The 22,870-nt window shown below is 35.7% G+C and overlaps 1 protein-coding gene across 11 annotated transcripts in view; it reads right to left on the bottom strand.

Annotated features, from left to right (window-relative positions):
• The window catches only part of LIN54 (lin-54 DREAM MuvB core complex component), an 80,342-nt gene that overhangs the window by 30,599 nt on the left and 26,873 nt on the right, over positions 1 to 22,870 (bottom strand). For 5 of the 11 annotated variants that reach the window (XM_019794426.2, XM_011218845.3, XM_019794414.2 and 2 more), the window contains exons 2-4: positions 21,426 to 22,141; positions 16,918 to 17,041; positions 10,205 to 10,347 (exon numbers count right to left, since the gene is read on the bottom strand). In XM_019794426.2, coding sequence (XP_019649985.1) covers positions 10,205 to 10,347; positions 16,918 to 17,041; positions 21,426 to 22,109 — 951 coding nt within the window. In that variant the 5' untranslated portion in view covers positions 22,110 to 22,141. The remainder of the gene's footprint in view (positions 1 to 10,204; positions 10,348 to 16,917; positions 17,042 to 21,425; positions 22,142 to 22,870) is intronic. The other 6 variants (XM_019794446.2, XM_011218858.3, XM_019794438.2 and 3 more) reach the window with 3 other exon arrangements.

Below are 22,870 nucleotides of genomic sequence, written 5' to 3'. Positions count from 1 at the left end.
ATCTTACAACAATCTATATCAAAGTTTATCAGGAAAACAGACACCCTTCACTTCAAATTGTACTTATTACCACCATGATCACCTCCAACTCAAATATGTAAGAGCGTCACAGCAAAAGCAAAAGCTATCAACTTCTGAAATCTCTGTCCCCAAACTGTTCTAACTCAACTTTTTGATATTGTCATTGCTCGTATCACTTCCTGCCTGGATATTTGCAAAACAAACTCAATCATCCTTGTGTCTAGCCTCTACCTGCCACCAGAGACACTGTTAATTATTTTGCAAACTTCACTTTAATTCTTTAGTTCTTGTTGCCTCAGAAACATTCCATGAATCTCCATTTAATGACAAAATTAAGCCTAAATTTGATTTGTTTTGAAAATTATCCATAATCTAACTTTATCTTTATATGTTCTCCATTCCCTACAAAGCATTACTAATTCTGATCAGATTAGTTGTCTTAGTGCCCCTCACATACACTATATCTATTTCAGCTCTAGTCCTTCACTCTTGTGGGTGATATCCACTCTAATTCATACCCATACAAAACCTTAGCTCACAGATGCCTTCTAATCATCCTAACTGTGGTTCAATCTCCTTACATAGGATCTCATGTCATCATAAGTCTGTTCATGGTTTTGCAATTTTATAAGTTTGTATAATTATTTATTTCTGTCACACTCCCTCCCTCAACCTCCACAGGCTTTAGGTTCCACACTTCTTATTTTTGCTCTCTCCTATTTCATAGCACAGCCCCTAACACATAGTAGGCACTGATTAAGTATCTGAGTGCATGGTGAATGAAGGAATACCCGGACTTACTTCTCTTTAGTTTTGAACCATCTTGTCTATACCACACAACTAAACACCTATTTCATCATTCATTACTGTTTTATGCGCATTCAATTTTGTCTGCCCAACCACCACTGTAAGCTCTTCTATAGCTCCCACAGTCCGAGCACAAGGGACACACTGACCTCAATTAATATTGACAGCCACAGACAAACACAGAATAGAAGAGTATCTCTCTATAACAGGAACCTTCATTATTGTTCAGGTTCCCAATTTCCTGACAAATGTCAATTACCTATGTTAATGTAGCATTCTTATGCTATATATGGGTGATTATGCTACAGACTGCCTTCTGCTAACCAAAATCCAGTCTCTTCTGCTTCCTGAGCATACAGCCAATTATATTTCCTAGCCTCTCTTGTTAAGGTGAGGCCACGCAACTCAGTTTTATTTTAGCTAGTGAAGTGAATGCATGCATATTTCCAGGTCTGGCCCATAAAAGCCTCCCATGTGTGCTTTTCTATGTCTTTTCCCTTCCAGCTGGCTAGAATGGAGATAACCTTCAGAGAGACTAAGAACATCATTCAGTTTATTGTAATTTCAAGCCTATTATAAATATTAGTAAAATTAAAATAAACCTATCACAACACTTTTTATAATGTATTCCAGGGAATCAAATCAACACAGGGATTTAATACTCACCAGTATCTATTATATTTTTTAAAATACAAATAAACCATTCTTTAGCAGTAGGAAATTTACATTATTTCCTTTACTCTGTGAACTTGCATTTAATTCCATAAACTCTAAAAATTTTATTCTAGTTTAACATTTTTATGCTTGAAATTCTTTCATAATTCTCTGAAACAAGAAGATGTATATAAATTGAAAATTTAAAAGCATTATTTCCCATTACCCTAATGTAAAGCTCTAAGTATTACATAATTTTGTCTGGATTGAGTTAATTACTGTATAGACTTAATCAAAGCAACACAAATACATTACAAATTGTGATTATTACAAATAAAAAAGATTTTATTGGAATGCATCTCTTAGTGAGAGGGATGATGGCACTCATTTTAAAAGATTATTTCCCATACTCACAGCTGAATATTACATATGGCAAGAGTGAGAGTTCAGCACCAATTCTATTTCTATTTTTCTTATAAATACTAAAAACATTATTTGCACAAGTATACATAAACAGAAGAATAATTATTATAATAATATACATTAATATTCTGAACAACTCCTGAATTTTATACCCAAACTTACATTGTATTCTACCACCAAAAATTACTTTTAATGCTCTGAAAACTCACTTAGGTCTTCTTTTAATTTAGTGGAGAGAAAAAAAACCTGGAACCTATCCAAACTATAAGCAAAAAATTGTAATAATCTGCAGCCATTTGTTTCTCAATTTCTAGGACATATGTCAAAAAAATTTTTTTATAAAAACCTCTCAAGTGATAGGTGCCTTGTTTATCCAGACACATTAAAAAATAATTAGGAAAAACTTTTCTTAACTTCTTACACTAATAATAATGTTTTTATCTTAACTGAGACTTAGGTTTACATAGATATACGTATTTTATCTAAACTCTTCTAATGGTATCTTTAAGATCCACATATTTCAGTATACATAAATTTCACCTCCAATGAAAAACCTCTAAACAAAGAGTGAATTCTAGTTAATGGTATGCTTGATGAAATATTTGGGGAGAAGTATACCGGAAATGTACAACTTACTCTGAAATGAATTTTAAAAATAAGGTGATTAATAGATACAGGGACAGAGAGATAAATGACAAAGCAACTATAGGAAACTGTTCAATCTAGAATTTAATTATAAAAGCTTCATAGAATTCTTCCAAGCTAGAAGAGCCAGAAGTAGGAAGAATTCAAGAAGTTATACTGGTCATAGAAATCAGAAAAGAACCTTTATTATTATTATTATTTTTTAAGCTTTTCTTAAACCATCCATACATAGCTTATGCTCTGAAATGTCTCACATGGCAGACTACATTCTAAATGGCTAGGTGATGGTTCAATTACTTACCACAGGCAGAGCAAACAGGACAGATTTGTTTACCAAATAAAAGCCAAAAAGGAAAAGCACTCCCCTGGGTTGCAGAGCAAAACTGACAAGAAGTATACGTAAGGTGTATTCAAAGATATCAAGGATAATTTGCATAAACTCTCAAAAGTAGAGAGTAAGATATTTTGAAGATGCATTCACGTTCATCATAAAGACATTAAGGGAAAAAAAGGTAACCATTAACATTACATAAAGTATGATGAGGCCTTACATTTTAGGAATATTTATTTACTCTAAGACCAAATTAGTGGGAAAGAAAGGGTTTCGAAGTTTCTAACCTCTCATTTCTTTGATCCAATTTTCTTTCTTTTTTTTTTTTTTAAAGATTTTTTTTTATTTGACAGAGAGAGAGAGAGAGCACAAGTAGGGGGAGCAGCCGCAGGAGAGGGAGAAGCAGGCTCCCCGAGGAGCAGGGAGCCCGATTCAGGGCTCCATCCCAGAACTTTGGGATCATGACCTGAGCCAAAGGCAGATGCTTAACCAACTGAGCCACCCAATTTTCTAGAACACAGAGTCTGGAAACCTTTCCTGAGCTTCATTTATCCAAAAGTTCACTATCCTGAAATCTTTTTGATCAGATTTGAAATGAATCAACAGCCCAGCTTCACTCTGTGTTCTAAGTCACCTACTTTTAACAGAATATGGTTTCCCCACCCTAGATGTAGTTTAAAAAATCCAAAATTTTTTTTAAAAAAAATCGTCCAGACAGCCATTCCAGCAATAAAGTGAGAGGAAGACTAAGAGATGCCCTAGGTGTTGTGACCATCAGATAAGAACTTTAAAATAACTATGATTAATATATTAGCCGATTCAGTAGGAAAGTAAGACAACATGCAATGAACTATGGGGGAACTGCAGCAGGAAGATGGAAACTGGAAGAAAAAGGTCAAATGGAAATGCTAGAAATTTAAAAAATACAATTATCAGTGATGAAGAAGTCCTTCAATGGGCCCAGTCAGTAAACTCCACACAAATGAGGAAGGAATCAATGCATTTGAAGACATGTCAATAGAAATTACACAAACTGAAACAAAAAGAAAACAAAGTGGGAGAGGAAACACACAAGAGAGTATCTAGAGCTATGGAACTATATCAGTCCAACGTTTTTGAAAATAGAGTTCTAGAATGACAAGAGAATGAATGATGCGCAAGAAATATTTGAAGAGATAATAGCCAAAAGTTTTCAAAAAAATAAAAGACAATAAATTATACATCCAAGACAGTTTAAAATCAAGATAAATATGTATTATAAAAAGAAAGCAATAATAACACAGCACATAGCTGGATACATAACAGTCAAACCAGAGAAATCAAATATAAAGAGGAAATCTTGAAAGTAGGCAGGGGGAAAAAAAGACATATTACATATACAAAGGAAGAAAAGACAAAAATTACAGCATTACTTCTCACCAAAAACTATGCAACCTAGAAGTCAATGGGGTGACTTTTTTAAAGTACTGGGGGAACTGTCAAGCCAGAATTTTTTACCCAATGAAAATATCTTTCAAAGGTAATAGCAAAATAAGACTTTTTCATGCAATACAAAAGCTAAGAGAATCTCATCAGCAGAACTTTCCTTAAAAGAAATTTCAATTTTCCTAAACAAAGTTTTTTTTTTTTTAAAGATTTTATTTCTTTATTTGAGAGAGAGAGAGAGAGAATTCAAGTGGGGGGAGGAGCAGAGGGAGAGGGACAAGCAGACTCTCACTGAGTGTGGAGCCTAACATGGGGCGTGAGATCAAGACCCAAGCCAAAACCAAGAGCTGGATGCTCAACCGAATGAGCCACCCAGGCACCTCTCCTAAAGAAAGTTCTTTAGGGAGGAGTTTTATACCAAACTAAGATTGGGGCCTACAGAAAGAAAGGACATGTGTAAGATATAGTTAAAATGAAAATAAATAAAAGACTTACTTTTCTTATTTTTAATTATTTTAAAAGGTAATTTTGTGTAAATCAAAAACAAAAATGTATTATGTAAAAGTAAAATGTTTAACAATGACAGCATAAAGGATAGGAGAAAAGAATTGGAAGTACTCAACTGTAAGGTTCTTACCCTAAATGAAGTTTCACGAATATAAAGGTAGACTACATTAAGTAAAAAAATGTATTATTTGACTCTAGAGCAACCAATAAATTTTTAAAAGTTTAAACTATAATAAGCCAATAGTGGAGATAAAATAGAATCACAAAAACTATTCAATTCACCCAAAAGAAGGCAGAAAAAGAGTTAAAAAAAAAAAGGAAGAGATGAGACAGAAAATAACTAGTAAGACACAAGATTTAAATCCAAGCATATGAACAATTATATTAAATATAAATGGTCTAGAAATATTGATTTTTTTATATTGACTATGTATCTAACAATCTTGCTAAATTTATATATTAATTCTAATAGTTCAATAGCAGATTCTTAAACTTTACATGTATATAATAACATAATATGTAATCTGTGACATTTTTTTACTTTCTTTTGAAAGCCTATGCCATTTGTTTCTTTTTCTTGCAATACTGCATTAATGCAGGCCTATGGTAGAATTGAACAAGTGTGGGAAGTGGATATGCTTGTTCAACACCGCACCATAACATGAAGTTTGATGTATTTTCTTCCTTTTCTAATTATGAAAGTATCCTTCTATTTTCATTGTTTCAAGTATTTTTAACCAAAATGGAAGCTGGCTACCATGAGGATTTTTTCACATGTATTGAGATGTACTGTATATATTTGTAAAATCATTCTTTTTCCTATTAATGTTGTGAATTCGATGGATAGATTTCTGAATGTTAAATCACACTGCATTTCTGAAATAAATCCAAATATGCCATGAAAAAAAATTGTACTTGAAGGTAAGAATAAGATTACAGGACAAAAGACATTAAATGTCAGAAAGTAGAGGAGAACAGCATTGCTAAAATCTAAAACAAGAAGAAAGTAAACCATGTAGAAACATATTTTCATTGGTTTAGCGCTTATTTACATGTCTAAAAAATGCTTTAGAGAACTGAGAATTACTTTAGAAAATAAATGGAAGAAATATGTCCTACAATAACAGACAACCAGAGTATCAAGTAAATTGAGAAAACATTAGACATGCCTGACTTCCAAAACAAACCTGATAACATTAGTTTCAAAGATGGAGAAGACAGTGAGAATGGTCTGTAAAATGTAATGAGAAGAAGCAAGGAAGACACGCAGTCCTGTCCCCTCCACTGCAGGCTCAGTGGCCTAAGGACTAAAGGAGAAAAAAATGACCATCATTCAAGAGGTCTGCTGGGGAAGCAGTATCCTAGGGGAGAGTCGGGTATCTGCTAGAACAAGAAAATAAAAGGAACATTCAGTAAAGAGGTTGAGGATTTAGGGTATTCTTTTGATTACGAACTCCACAGAGGGCACAGTGGAGGGAGTTCAAGAGTAGGGGATAGGTGGGAAGAGGGATAGAAGATATTGACAGCCTTAAGGAGATTGTAGATGTGAGAGAGAAAAGGTGATGTAGGAGTCTGGGCCTTTGGATGGAACCCAATATAAACAGGGATAAATTCCTGGCTATTCAAGGCAGATGGTAGTCAGATTGTGAGTGTTGGCAGGTAGGAAAAGGCAGGTATTTGGGAGTTTCTTTTTGACCACTTTTGATCAATAGGGCAAATCCTTACTTTTCAGTCTTTTTCTTAATTGACTTTCCTGACATTTGAGATTGCAGCCCAATATCATTCTTGAAGTCATCTCCCCTTCTAGTTTTTTTTAGTTTCTCCTACTACCTCTCTTACCATTCCTTTTTTCCACAGACTTCCTCTCTTCTACTAACTCTTAATATTTCTGTGGTTCGGTCCTGCTTTCTTCTCTCTACACACAACCTCATGTTCCCTGGTTGATTTCATCTACATGCACAGTTTTAGTCACTGCCTATATTCAGCTTCTTAAAGGACATCTTCCTTTAGATAATCAGTGGGTACTTCGATGACCAACATCTCCAGAAATTAAACAGTATCTTGCCCAAATCAGCTATTCTCTCTATATTCCCTCTCTAGTGTAAAACGATAATGTGATTTTTTTCCTACTATCTCAAATCTGGCTGAAGTGAGTCCTCCAAGCCTGAGAACTACAAATGATAAACCCCCACACTCTAAAAAGGAAGACAAGATATCCGTGGCAGACTTACTGAAAGAGAGCATCCCTATCATCCACCTCCTGCCTATTGAAAATGAAACAAAACAAACTGGAAATAGACGTGAATCTATAAACAGAGAGAATGCTAAGGCTTTATACCTCAGTAAGAACAAAGGCAGGGGTTCTCCAAGAAAATCTCTGGGATAGACTAGGTGATAGCGTAAGAAGGAAAAAATGGACAGCTTAGTTTTTGGCTGGCAACATATTGTGATAAACCGCGCCCGTGTGTGTGTGCGCGTGTACATGCACACGTGTTATAAACTCATAAGCCTATCTTGGTCTAGCCACGCCAGAAATGAATGCAGTGAGAGAGTTCTTGGGAGAACCTGACACATACCCCCAGGAGTTTAGGACATATGTGAACACAGAAACTGGTCCCAGCCTGGAGAATTGTGACAGCAAGAGGTTGGATGGAGCTGTTAAAATGGCAGAGCAAGAACATGGAGGACAGCGGTTAGTCAAGCTGCACTTCTACCACTGGGTTCTACAGGTTTCCTATTAGCCAAACAGATGCTGCAGAAGGGCTATAGCATCTTGATGGGCCAAAGACATGTGCCTCTGCTGTAGGGTGCTCGGCAGTAAAAGGCTGTAGGGTAGACTACAGGAGGCAAGAGATGGCCAGGAGAAAACTGCCAAAGATAGCCTGAATGTGTACCACACTCTTGATAGAGAACAGGGCAATGTGGACATATTCATAGGGGTGCCCAAAAACTTTCCTAAATGCATATCTGTAAAAGTCCACACTGGTGGGACACCTGCCACACTGGCCGTTAGATTATAATAGTCCCAGTCATACAAAACTTTGTCCTTTCTCTTCTAATCTTCCTTCCAATCAGTAGAAAGCAGAAAGGTGGGGGGGTCGAAGAGAGGAAGAAATGGATTACACTCCTCTTCTCCACTACATGGTCCCTGAGCTATGATTAGGTCTGAGTTGAAGATAAGCTTTCAACTAGATTTAAGGTTTTGACTAGACTCTTCATACCTGTGAATTTAATCACCAAAATAAGGCTTGTTCTTATAGTTAAAAATAACCCATCAAGAGACAGGGAAGGAAGATCCAAGATCTCATGGCTAAAGTCAAGGATGAGAGAAAAACAAAGCTAGTTCCTATTTGCACGCCATCAGGTATAGTCTGTATACCAGTCATACTAGTCCATACTGCCACCACCCGCTCTGTTATTCAAGTCAGGAATCTAGGAGTCATCCCAGAGTCTTCCCCTCCCTCAGACCCTGACATCCAGTCTTATGTCTTAAAGCTCTTTTAAGACATCTCTTCTTCCCAAGCCCCTTAGCTACTAGTCTAACTCAAACATAAAGTACTATAACAATCTAACTTAGTGATTTCCCACCCTGGCCCACACTTTAGAATTTTAAAATATTAAAATACCTAGGACCCCGCCTTACAGACCCTCACATAAATGGAGTCAGGGTAGGACCCAGCCATTAGTGCTTTCAAGGGGTTCCAGGGTGCTTCAAAAGTTCAGCCAAGGTTGAGAATCACTAACCTAACTGGTCTCTCTCAGAATTGAGACTTACTTTCCTCCAAACTATCTTTCATAATGCCACAAGAATTATCTTTTTAAAAATGCAAATCTCGTATTATCCTAGTGTAGTGGTTTTCAATCTAGGGTACCCATTAAAATCACTTAGAGAGCTTTTAAAAATCCTGATACCAGGCCAAACACCAGATCAATTAGAACAATCTCTGGGGATAAGAACCAGGCATTCCCCAGGTGATCCCAATGAGCAGATGAGGACACCACTGCCCTAGAAGCAATGGAAAGCCACAGAAAGTCTTCTAGAAAAATACAGTGCAAACTACCCTGCAGATAATAACACCTTCCACCTAACCTCAGCATCCTCAGCTCTCACACTACCAAGGAATGCAGTTCCCTCAAAGGGCCACTAAATTTTCCACTTTTGTGTAAAATTACTTGAATCCAGAAAGCTGCTAACCCACAGCTAAGACCCAAAACACCTTTAAGGTTAAGACCTTTCAAGAATAGCCTTTGTATAAACCTTTCCTGACACACAGCAGAGCTCATCAACCCACTTGTGACCATCATGATTCTGTAGGGCAATTCTTAATGTTTAAGTCTTAACTTCCCTGTTGAAATGAAAAACTTCATGCTTTCATCCCCAGTGCTTATCACTATGCATAACACATAGTAAGCACTCAAATATCTATTGAATTCATTTAAGTAATTATTTTCTACTATTATTATGCAGGTAGAATCCCATTTTAATGAACTGTAAGAGACATTACACTTATACATTATATTCAAGTCTCACTAAGACAGAAACCAACAGCTATACTTTTTAAAAAATGTAAAACAAATGTTTAATGGTTGTTCCATTTATGAATAATAGTAAGTTAAGGAAAAAGACGGTACAAAGGGTAGTAAGTTTCCAGAATCACAAAGGCAGCATCTTACAGAATAATGATGCTTAGCTTTCCACCTGAATATGTCCTTTAAAACATACCTTTTCAAAATGTTATGCTGGTATAATGACTCTGTATGTTTTAGGAAAGTGGGTGAAGACTACTTACTTGACCTAAGAGTAAAATGATAGCTACCTTAAAATGAAAACAAATTATGAAAAGCTTTTGAATGCTCTGAATGAACTGTACTTAAGTCTAAAAACTCTGAGAATCTGGTTACCAGCATTTGATGGCAATTTCTAGTACTCTGCGTACTCTGTTTCCCAGCAAAAGCTCAGCTCTCCATGAAACCCAGGATGTTTAAGCAGAAAACAGAGTATTTTATCGAAATAATAATAAAGTTACATTTAACATTTTATATTCATATAGTCACTACATATGTGACTTCCCAAAGACAATAATTTTGCACAAATATTAACTGAAGAACTAAACACATCATGTACCTCATTCAAAAGATTTTTGTTGTACCCACATCCATAGGGGCCATGAAAATTATCTTAGCATGCAAAATGATTACTAGGTTACTATGTGTTTAGAGTAAGTTTTTTTTTTCTGCCATATATCCCTGATTACTAAATTAATCTAGTATTCGATGAATACCTATTACTTGTTTGGGAATATATTAAAACTGAAGTATCTAAAGTGACTAGTAAGAACATAAAGGCATTAACCACAACACTTGGCGTTTGTGGCTAATTTTTTTTTTTACCTTATTTGGCGATTTCAAAGGTGAGATGGCTATTTTATTTGGTGTCTGTGTTGTAGAATTTAAAGTTGATCCAATAACACCACTTTCAGATATTGTTATGGTCTTTGATGGAGTCCCGGGAGTAGACTGTGAAAGAACCCTACCTGCAAATGAGAGGCAGCACATCAGTTTGGCTTTTTCCAGTAATAATATAAAAATGTATGTGTTGATGATCTCCACCCACAAGGACTGTAGTATATATGTTCACTACTTCATAGGTATACAGGTATGAACTAACCACTCAAGTGAGTCCCTAATGAACTAAGCTGAAACTAATCGGAAGGAAACAAAACAATGCTTCTTGGTTAACACTTAGTATCTTAATACTGCTGTACGTAAAGTCCGTGAAAACACTTCTGTTCATATTCTCATCAATCCTGTTAAGTTCTATAAATCAGAATCAGAAAGTAGGCTCAGGACAACTGTGCAACATACCAGTACTGTATAACACAGCTCCTGAAAGTCAGGCCTTGAACCCAAGTCTCAAAACTTAATCTCTGTGCTATACTACAGCTGTCTTATTCTGAACTTAAAAAACCATGCAGGACACAATTTAAAGCCACCTCTATAAAAGCTATCAGACTAACCTGAACACTGTTTGCTTTAATACTACCTGATTTTTAAACTGCCAAAAGGAAAAGAAAAAATTCCAACAGGAATGCAGGAATACTGTGTTCCCTTCTGGACAATACCCATCAGGAAAAACAGAGAAAAACTGAAGGGTGTCTGGATGCTTAGGAAATTGGGAATCATATCACAATGAACTGAAATATTAGGAATTTGTATCCTATTCAAGAGAGGAGTACAAAGACATGACACACCTCCAAATTCTCGAAAGACTGTGTGTGACAGCTGTTCACCAAGTATTCTGGTTCTCTCCCATTCTGGGCATTCTGGGTAGAACTGCCCTTCTGACCCATCCCCACACCCTGTGATTAAGTTAGGGCCACATGACAAGTTCTAGCTAATGAATTATGAGTAGAGGTGATGTGTCATTCTGGGCCAGAACATTTACTGCTTATGTGAGACCTTCCAAAGCTCTCTTTCCCTCTGCCACATCTGAGATGACAGTCCCTCTGTCAGCCTGGGTCCTTGAGAGACCATGACAAAAAGAGCCCCCTTTCTAATCCACAGTGGACATGTAGATCATCTTATCAAGTATGAACAAAAAGTACAATTTTTCAAACTTCTGAGACTTAGAGATTGTTTATTATGGCAGGAAAGCCAGGGTTATCCTGACTGATCCAAGCTGTCACGTGGAAGGATCAGAACCACTCTAGTACATTGGATATACGGCGCTAATACACAGAAACGCAAGTTTCAGCTCAGCACTAGGAAAGAACTTCTAACAAAAATTTCCAACTGAAATGACCATTTCCCACAAGTGAGTTTTCAGACCCTGAAGGGGTTCTAAGTAGATGCTGTATAATCAAATCCACTGGCTAAAGAGGGAATTCAAGCACCCAAGAAAGAAAAAAGGTAGATAACTATATTATCTCTAAAATCCCCTCTTAGATACTATGATTTAATTCATAGATATAGGGGCGCCTGGTGGCTCAGTCGTTAAGCGTCTGCCTTTGGCTCAGGGTGTGATCCCAGAGTCCTGGGATCGAGCCCCACATCAGGCTCCTCCGCTGGGAGCCTGCTTCTTCCTCTCCCACTCCCCCTGCTTGTGTTCCTTCTCTCGCTGGCTGTTTCCCTCTCTCTAATAAAAAAAATAGATAGAGATATCTAGAGATGAAAGGGGGGGGGAAGCAAGAGAAAAAGAGAAAAAAAACTTTCTCTTTAGACAAAAATAGAGAACTGGCACTTAAGAACTTCTGGATTGTTTTTTCTGTTAACAGTGCCACAGTATACACAGTTTCTTTTTAAAATCAGGTTTATCTGACATTTATGAATTTTTAAAATATTTTAAATACAATTTTTTCAATTTCTTTGTAGTACATGGTTACATTTAATTTCATTGGTAATAGTCATTAATGAATTTCAGTTGAGAGTTTTTTTTTTTAACCTGAATTACATCATAACGAAATAAGTCAATTCTACATAAACTAATTGAATCTACAATAAATATTTTTAGGCCACCCTAAAGTGTTGAGCCTGCCTGAAGTAAAATGTTTGCCTGTTCTAGCTTCTAAAACTAATACCTGTGGGATAAACCTGAAGCCCCAACAACCATTATGTTATGAAAATAAATTACCAATAAAGACATGGTTCCATGAAATGTTCATATTTTAAGGTTATTACTATAATTTCTTATTTGTTCGGCATTATACAGATTCAGAAAAAAGTTTCTGAACAATACAGGAAATCCTCAACTCCTGAAAATAATTGATCCAGAAAAAGGCCACTTAAAAATGAATTCATTGAAAACAGGGACAACAATTTTATTTTAAATAACAAAGGAAACTAAAGAGTAAAATTTTCACTTTGGGGGAAAGCTTATATTTAACAAAAATCCAATTTATAATTAAAACTACACTAACTCTTAGGATGAACTGTTAAGTCTGAGGGAAAGAGGATTCTTCTGAAAATTTGTATGTCAACACAATGACAGATTCTGTTTGATGGGTACAACTTGATTATATTGAAAGCCATCTCTGCCAAAACAGTTCAGGATTTCATCAATTTTCCCAAGAACCCTCTATACCTCTTTAAAATTCAAGTTATTCTTTTCCAGGGGTTTGTTTATTTTTCATCCAGCTAACATCTCTCTTGATTATCTAATCTCTAAATCCCTATTTATCCGTGGCTCTGCAGACAGATTCAAGCAAGTATGCAAGTTATATAATTTTCCCTTGAAGTCAATTTGCAAGGTATTTACACTCTTGTTGGTTGTTCTCCAAGAAGCAAGAGACATACTCCAGAAGATGCGGGGCTAGGAGGCAGGCAGGGAGCTCACTTATCTAAGGGAGGACTAATTCTGTAAGAGATTAATTTATTAGTGAATATTTTCACATTGACGAGGCTCGCTCCACTGTAGCAACCTTGTACCTCGGAGCTCCGAGAACAAGGACCTCTGTATCTCATTTCACCATCTCCGAAGCCTTCTGAAGTGTCGGGTATCAACATTTTATAGAAATAAGATGAATCGATAATTACTTATCCAAGATCATAGACAAAATCAACAGAAAAGCCATGACTAAAACCCAAGTTTCCCAATAGCTCCTTCCACACCACCACATTGCTTCCATGACATACATATTCATCCAAAAACACACATTCACTGAACCACATCTATGTGCCAGAAACTGTGCCAAGTCCAGAAAGATAAACAAGATAAAAGAGCTACCATTAACGTGGTACATACACACAATGGAGTATTATTCAGCCTAAAAAAGGAAGTCTTACATACTACAACATAAATGAACTATGAGGACATTATGCTGAGTGAAATAAGCCAATTACAAAAGAACATATACTGTATAATTCCACTTATATGAGTTATGTAATCAAATTGAAAGAGACAAAAAGTCTGTTAGGAGCTGGGGGGAGGGAGGAAAGGGGAGTTATTGTTTAATAAGTATAGAGATTCTCTTTTGCAAGATGAGTAAAGTTCTGGAGATGGATGGTGGTGATGGTGGTATAGCAGTGTCAATATATTTAATGCCACTGAACAGTCCACTTGAAAATGATTAAAATGTTATATATGTTATACCACAATTCATGTCTGTTTATCTTACAACAATTTTAAAAATATAAATAAATTTTTAAAAATTAGATAACAGAACAAAGCAAAAAAACTACTACTAAGAAAAATTACAAATATAGTAGGGGAGATAGACAAGAAAACCAAGTACTATAATACAATGTGACTAATGGAAATATTAAAAACCAGTATGAAATTTAAAGAAGTCTAGTTAAAGTTAAGAATTTAATAGGTAAAATTAAGTTCTATGGGAATACATAAGAGACAATCAGGGGAAGAGTATAGCAAAGAAAGGCATTTTAAATAAAAGGAAAATGCCAAGATCCTAAGTCCTAAGAGAACATGGTCCATTTGGTAATCTCTTAAAATAAGTTACATCAGTAAGAATGGAACTGATAAGAGGTGAAAATGAAAAAAGTATGTATTCAATTAGAAATGCCTTTATTTATTTTTATTTTTTTTTAAAGATTTATTTATTTGATGGAGAGAGAGACAGCGAGAGAGGAAACACAGGCAGGGGGAGTGGGAGAGGAAGAAGCAGGCTCCCAGCAGAGGAGCCTGATGGGGGCTCGATCCCGGGACTCTGGGATCACACCCTGAGCTGAAGGCAGACGCTTAACGACTGAACCACCCAGGCGCCCCAGAAATGCCTTTAATGTTAAGAAAGCACTGGCATTTGAATCCAAATCTGACAGACTGAGGCCAAGAAATAGATAAGAAATGGATACAGCCAAAAAAATCTTAATGAGGGTATGTCAAGATCAGATCTGCATTTTAGAAAAATCACTTATATATAAACATAAGTTTATATTGACTATAAGACAGAAAAAGATATCCATCTTCAATGAGAAGCCCAAAAGCCATTTAAAAACAATCTAAATGTACTTTGAAAAATCAATAGCTGCAATATAAAGATGATATAACTTCCCTGTGATAAAGAGAATTCAATAGGAAAGCTACTTCAGTCATTTAAAATTTGGCTCATATGAATTTAAAAGGCTATATGATGAATCAGTTGACAGCAGAAATTCTCTCTCCAACTGAACTTAATGCCAACAAGTCTAATAAAATTTAACAGAAGTCTATCTCTGCCTTTTGACTGAGCCAATAAGTCTGCCTATAATTAAAAGGTGAAGCTATGATTAGTGTGCAAACACATTATATAAATGACCCAAAGACCCAGCAACAACATCATTATAGTCAAATGCAAAAAAGGTAAAATCTTGGCATTGACCAAATATTCATTCACTTTTGCAAACACCACAATTGTTTAGCATATAATTTTCCCACATAATTAAAAAATTTAAGGAACTCTCTCAAACTCAAAACTAGTAAAACAAAAACAAAAACAAACCCCACTGCACTGAGACATTCCTCTTGGTTAACCCTCTCCACCAAAACCTCCCAAAGCCTCCCAGAGGACTGGTGGGGTCCCTTTTTCATCAATATATCCAAAGCCTTCCCTACTTGCAGCCAACTGAAGCCTACTTCCTGAACCAGCTCCAAATCTAAACCCATTCCAGTCTTTCTTTGGGGGCCATACCTGCCTCCCATGACAGCCCTCAAGCCACCAGTCTCCTATGACATCACAAATCTCTGCTGAGGGCCAAAAGAGAAAATTCATTCACCCAACACTACCCTCAAATTACAATCTCTCCATGCCTCCTCTCACTTACTAAAATGAGAAGCCTCCCTCTATACAATTCAAAGCCTCAGAAAAATGACAGATCACTGCCATTGACTTCAGAGTTGTCTATTGTTACACTCTCTGTAAACTGATCAAAAACAGTAGTAGGTGATTTTAGTGTATATCCCCTCCCACCCCACCCTCCCCCATGGTTAGTTAATATTTGAAATACCCTCATCAAGAATACACTTTCTAGGAATGGGTAATTAGCATTTGAAAGTCTCTAGTCAAGTCTACTATCCAGAGGCACTTCCACATGCCCTTAACACAAAGGAAATATAAATAAGCTCCTAACTGGTGAAAACAGTCATGTTAGTATAGCTCTGAATTAAAGACCAGTCACCTTGGCTGTGTGTCTCTAGAAGTACTGAGGAGCCTGCCAGGAAAGTAGTAAGAAGAGAGATGGATGTAAGCCATTATTGGAGAAAGGGAAAAGAGTATCAGTGGTGTTTGCTCAGGAGTGATAATTATGGGTCATGGACTCCATGTTGACTAAGGAGAATCTGAGGACAGGAAGTGGGTGATTATTAATGAGAAAATAGAAGGGTTAATGGATCAGAGATCTCAAAATCAACGAACTGCTAGACTGGGAATACAAGACAATAAAATACTCGAAGTCAAGATCTGAGGTGTTACAGTTACTGGTGATGACAAATTTTAAAGTATATAATAAAAGAGAATTGGGCCACAGTAAGGAACTTGCTGGTAAATATAGCTAAAATTCTGTTATCACTTAAGTAATTACTATCATTGTGACAATTCTGTTCATAGAAAACTGCATATAAAGCATATTAACACACCGAAACCAAAAATTCAAAAAGAAACCATGAAATACTGTACTCTCACGGGTATTAATTTAAACATATTAAACTTAACTACATGTTCTCTAGAGACAAACTGCCTGGGTTCAAATCCCAGTTCGACCATTTATGAGCTGAGCGCCTCCATTTCCACACTGGCAAAATGGGGGTGTTATTAATACCTACCTCACAGGATTGCCCAAGGACTATTTAAGTCACTTCATAAAGAGCTAAGAATAGTGCGAGGCACGAGGCACGTGGTAAGCACTAGATAAATGTTAGCTAGTATTCTTGGAGTTTAAGACTTTGCTACTCTCATGTAAAACAACTAAGGAGACTAAAGTAATGGACTGATTTTGAGATAAGGCATTTTGCTCAAAGCACACATTTGGTAAGTGTCACATTTCTTATTAACTAGTTTGGTTTATAATAATAACCCTATCTGTTGCACTAAAACATTTCAAGATGGCAGAACAGCCCTTTTTAAACCTAAAAGGAAGGTAAATATATAGCTTAATAAACTATAAAGAAATATAACCTGCAATGACTGGTGGTGATACTTGAGTTGTCTGTCCTGTAACTGCTTTACTATTAATTGGTTTTGCAAAGATCAGCTTCGTGATTACTGGACCAGAGGTTGGTGTTCGAGGCTTCTTAGCAATCTGAAATATATAAATAACTATGAAGATGATCTGTTTCTGTAAAACACCCATTCAATCAAAATTAAACAGAAGATTGATATACAGAAGTACAAGTGAAACCAGCTCATTTAACAGAATATATCTAAGTATTCATGTTAAAAACACCTAAAATGCTGCTATTCATCAAAATACTAATATGATCCCATCCTTAAGCCAATATATAGCAATACCTTTGCATTTTTATTGTAAATCCTTATTTTAGTCTGTAGGATAATATGCATATGATGAAAACCAAATGAGTATTTAGAAATGTTTAATAATAATGCTTATTTAATAATAAACAATACTAAAACACTATGACATAGCAATATTCTTTCCCAAAATAACAAATTATTCAATAATAGAAATATAGGAGTCAGTTAAGGAAGCATAATGCAAATGATGAAGCCACCTGAAAATGCAGTTACATTGGCCCCTGGAAGCAAAATATAAATACACAATAAAGACAGGCTTATGATTAGATCTTCAGCTTTATATGTATCTCAGGAGTAGATATACAAAGAACTGAACAAGTTAATGCCCTAGGATACAAAGAGACAAGTTTGGTAAAAAGGCAAAGGTGCTAGAAGTGTTACTTGCTAAAGTATTGTTTACTAGACTATTAATTTGAAGGTAGGGTCTATATTCATCCCTGATCTTAAATTATAGCAGCACACTGTTGACCTGAACTAAAATTCTCCACAAGTCAAGGAGGGTAGAGTTATCAATGTTTTAATACTGAAATTAACAATGTATGCAAAGATATAGCTTCTTCTAAAAGTTAAAAGCAGAAATTTAGCTATGATAGGGACATTAAATATTAATTTTATTTTTTGTCAGATATGAAAATTGAGGCCCTGAAAGGGCTAATATAGGAAATAACGACTTAAAATGAACAAACATGACCAACTTGAATGACAGAAATATACCAGAAGCTGCAATGGATCATAGAACTACATAAATACCAGCTCTGTGCTCAAATTATAAATTAAACTAAATAATACATTACCTTAAACCTAGAATATACTACTTTCTTACACTCGGAACATGTGAGTGACAAAACAAAATATAAATGAAATACAAATCGCTTTAAAAAACAAAACAAGGAGATCCATTACTATACTAAAAAACAAAAAAAAACAAAAAAAAAGCCCAGCTTGCAAAACTGATATACCCAAATAAATGCATGACTATACTTCAAAAAATTGATGCAGTCTGGGAGACATAAAGGGAATGTATTTCCCAACTGTGTTAACAGGTCTAAAATTCTAAGGTGTCAGAATATATCATCTACTGCCTTTCTACTAATAATCTCAAAAGGAAAAAGGACTGATGTTCTTGGAAACCCATGTATTGTGATAATTATTCTTTTTTTTAAAAAATTATTCTTAACTATAAAGTAAAGATTAGGAGCTTAGAGTATTTCCCTATTTTTAATTGATTTTCACAATCATATGACCTTATGAATACTTACCAATCAGGAAAAAAAATGTAAACAATACAACCAAAAGCACATTAATTATTTAAATGAACAATTCCAATTCGCCCTTGTGGTTATGCTTCTTTAGTGGCACATTGCTGAAAATGACAATTTATAGTACCTTCAATGAACCATACTTTTTGCATTATTAAATTCTAACCTACTCTAGAACAAAATTACTTCATCAAATAAAACAAAGTATAAAGTATCACTTTTAACAAATTTATGTAATCAGCAGATAAAGACAAAAATGAAACAAAAAAGGAATTTTACAAATAAGATAGCCAAATATATGATCAAATAATACATGCAGATAATTACTGACACTGTATTGTATCGGTTCGGAAACTAATAAGGAGTTACGTTGTTCCAGACTGTTAGTTATTAATTACTTTTATATACTATGCACAAGAAACATGGGAAAGTGTTTATATATCTGTAATTAAGTGTAACTATACCTCTTTGTTACTGACTCTGGCCTCAACTGTCACCTCTTTTCTTCATTTTTCAAGATGGGTCTCCTTCTTCCACCCTTACCTGCTGTCCATACCCTAACAGTTTCAATACTCTGATTAAACTTAAGACAACGCTGAGGATTGTCTAGGAAAAAAACCAGAGAATCATAATACTAAGCCAAATATTCTGGTGCCCAAAGAGGAAACGTAAATGTGTAGCTTCTTATTTGTTTTTTTCCTGTGCTTTAGAGCTTTGTAGGTAACTTTGGAGTTTGAAAGATTTGAGTTGCCTAAAAACTGGACAAGTGGAACAATATTCTAAACGGAGTTTCTTTTGTTTTTTATTAGTTTTTTTTTTTAACTAAAAGTTCTTTTTTTGGGGCCCCTGAATAGCTCAGTTGGTAAAGTGTCTGCCTTCAGCTCAGGTCATGATCTCAGGGTCCTGGGACAGAGCGCTGCGTCGGGCTCCCTGCTCAGTGGGGAGTCTGCTTCTCCATCTCCCTCTCCCCACATGTGTGCGCGCTCTCTCTCTCTCTCTCAAATAAATACATAAAATAAAATAAAATAATAGAAGTTCTTTTTTAATAAACAGAATCTGGTTTTATAAAAGTAACAATAATAAAAGAAGTTATAAGAATTAGACTGCAGTCTCTGCTTTCGTTGTCAGTATTTAGGGGATTGTAGTAGAAAACCTGTGGATACAAGTAAACTGGTCATTAAATAGCAATGTATACATTGCTCTAGTAAGTGAAAAAAAAATGACATTCTGGTTTTCATTATCGATTTATTGTGAACGTGGTTATGAGCCGCATCCCCAAAGCCAGATAAACTCTGGTAAACTAATAAAAACAAGTTTCAAAACTGACTTAAAAAACAAGCTGAAGACAAGATGCTTGATGGTGACAGTATATCTCATTCAAGAGATTCTCACCAAAAGAAGTAAAAGGAAGTCAGAGATAAGTGAGAGATGATAATAAACAAGAAAGAGGGGTACCTGGGTGGCTTCATCAGTTAAGCATCTGCCTTTGGCTCAGGTCATGATCCCAGAGTCCTGGGATCGAGCCTCGCCCGCAGGGAGTCTATTCTCCCTCTTCCTCTGCCCCTCCCCTTTGCTCGTGCCCTCTTTCTCTCTCAAATAAATAACATCTTTTTTAAAAAATCAAGAAAGAAAAGAGCACTAAATATTTAATAGTGGCAAGAGGGACAGGGGCCAATTACAAGGTTTGAGAAATCAAACAAAGTGCTTAAATAAAAAGCCCATGAGGGGCACCTGGTTGGGCAAGTGTGTGCAACTCTTAATCTTGGGGTTTTGAGTTCGAGCCTCACATTGAGTGTAGAGATCACTTAAAAACAAAAGCTTAAAAAAAAAAGCCCATGAAAAATAAATTTCTAATTATTTTGCCAACATAATAACCAAAACATCATTATTTCTAACATCAGCTGAGCATGGGCAGTTCCCCACATCTTCCTATTTCCTTATATACCTGTGTCAGTTCTCTAAGACATGCCTGTTCCTTTTTTTCTGAGAGGTAAATCTTTCAAGCAGGGAATGCATTTGTGTTTCCTGATCCTAAGTGGATCATTTTATTTTAAGAGCAGTGATGACCTAAAAAGGCCTATTTGAGCATGAAAAACTGGGAACCATTTAATATATGTTCTGTTAACCTTCTATCTTAGGATCCTATTCATACTAATAATAGGCACCATTTTGAAGGATCCTCGAAGTTTTGAGAACTACATCAAGTACTATCTTTTACTATGTATTTCATTATGATCAAATAGCCATCTTCCAGCTAAAGTCAAAAACTCAGAGAAGATAAGTAACCGATCCAAAGTTCCACAGGTGGTAGGGGATCATAGAGGTGACTCAAATCCAGTTGGTCCAATTCTAAAGCCAATATGTTACCTTCCATCATGTGACACTGCCTTTTCCACACTGCAAACATGAGGGATGGCAGTGGACAGGAAATTGCAAAGAGGTGGTACATGCAGACTAGTATGTACTATTGCTGGCTCCAAGGATATCTCAGAGCAGCAAGTTTTGCTAGACTTTGGCCATCTGTTAACTGAAAAAAATTATGTCTGAATGATTTTTTGACAGCCCAGCAGCAACTCTGGTATCTTTATACCAGCACAGCATACTTGCAATCAAACTACTACTAAGAATAAAATGCATTTAAAAATGAGTAAAGAGCTATAAATACACTAAGTTGGAATTTAACAAAAATTAAGTTTGCTCTAAGTTCTCTAGCAAACATTTTCAAAGCATTAGACATATCAAACTTTACGAAAAAGAAACCACACAATTACTAAAAGCAACATTCAAAAGAATTCAGTAACAACTATGCATTTAATCACCCTACAAACACAACTATGAATCAATTTAATTTTTAACATGCATTTGAATTAATAAGCCCCCTTTATTTTTTACCTGTACTGTTTTTAACTGTTGGGTCTGTAACACAGAGGGCTGAGTTGTAGTATTTATCAGTTGACTTCCTGGGGTCAATGCTGAGACACCAATGACAGGTTTCACCTCTGGCCTCCCTCCAATGGTAACTACTTTAATTTGCTGCGGTGGCAACTTAGCATCTCCTGACTGGGCCTGAGTTGTAACTTTCTGAGCCTGGGGTAGTTGGCTATGGGGTAGTGCTAAAACAATTGGTGAACCAGACTTGCCCAAAGTTGTTAAAATTAACTTCTGTCCATCTGGCTTAAGGGTCTGATTGCCAAGTTTAAGATCTGATGTCTGTGATACTTTGTTTAAAATAATCTGATTGGCTGATATAGTCACAGGAGTCTGAGCACCAAGTTTTTGAAGGCCACTTGGAAAAGATGGTTTCACTGTGGTATTAGAATCTGCTTTAGTAATTGTGGTATTCACTGCAACTTGGTTAGTGTGGTTACTGTACACTGTGATTGGTTCCGTGGAAATGGGCGTGGCTGTAGAGTCACCAGTAGAATTTATGTTGACAATTTCTTCCAGTTCTGTCTCCATGGGAATTGGGGATGAAACAATAACAGCCTCAATACTATCATCATCCACTAAAGTTATACCAGTGTCCATTATCTCCTCTGGAAGCAAACTATTCACCTCAGCTGGCACCACCTCCATGGTCGTTCTCCTGCTAGAAAGTTGATCAGGCGCTGCAATAAAAGTTGAAAATGAATAAATTACTAGTTTTCAAAACATTTAAGAATAAAATTATTCAAAAAATGCAAGTGACAAAATAATCATTTGTTGCTGGTGTATAACTGAATGAAGGATATTCCTGACACCTATTTGGCTTAAACCACTTCAACATACTCTCAACCTTCAAGAATCTGAAATATAAGTCACGTGGGACAAAAAACTAGAAGCAAATATTCTCATTTGCCACGTCTCAATCCAAAAGTATACTGCATTCAAGCAACAGTAAGTCATATAATTACAAGAAACTCCTTTCCAATGCCTACTCATAAAACTCTTCAGTCTTTGACATGTCTGATCATCTTATTTCTTGCCAGTTATTTTTTTTTCCCTATTGATAGACTTGAAAACTGCTGATTCACATAAAGAAAGATTTAAATGTAAACAAATATTGGAAAATATCTTCAAATCTCCAGGGAGCTAGGTCTTAAGATGAGGGTAGTTTGCCTTTGATAATAATCCATTAATTATTCAATTAATGTTAAAGGAGTTCTAGAGTAATCCATCTGAGCAAGTGCAGATTAAATGACTTATTTGGCTCAAGTTTGATCAATTAGCTTCAGACCAAAAAATCTTTATTTGGAAAGAAGATTCTCAAATCCTCCTTAGCCATTTAAAAAGGTCAAAAAGGGAACCATTTAAAAGGCATAAAAAAAAAAAGCCAGTCCCATTATTAAAAAAGTTGT

This window comes from Ailuropoda melanoleuca, chromosome 11 (genome assembly GCF_002007445.2).
Source record: "Ailuropoda melanoleuca isolate Jingjing chromosome 11, ASM200744v2, whole genome shotgun sequence".
Taxonomy (NCBI): Eukaryota; Metazoa; Chordata; class Mammalia; order Carnivora; family Ursidae; genus Ailuropoda; species Ailuropoda melanoleuca.
The sequence above is the reverse complement of the archived record's forward strand: the minus strand, read 5'-3'. Positions and strand labels throughout refer to the sequence as shown.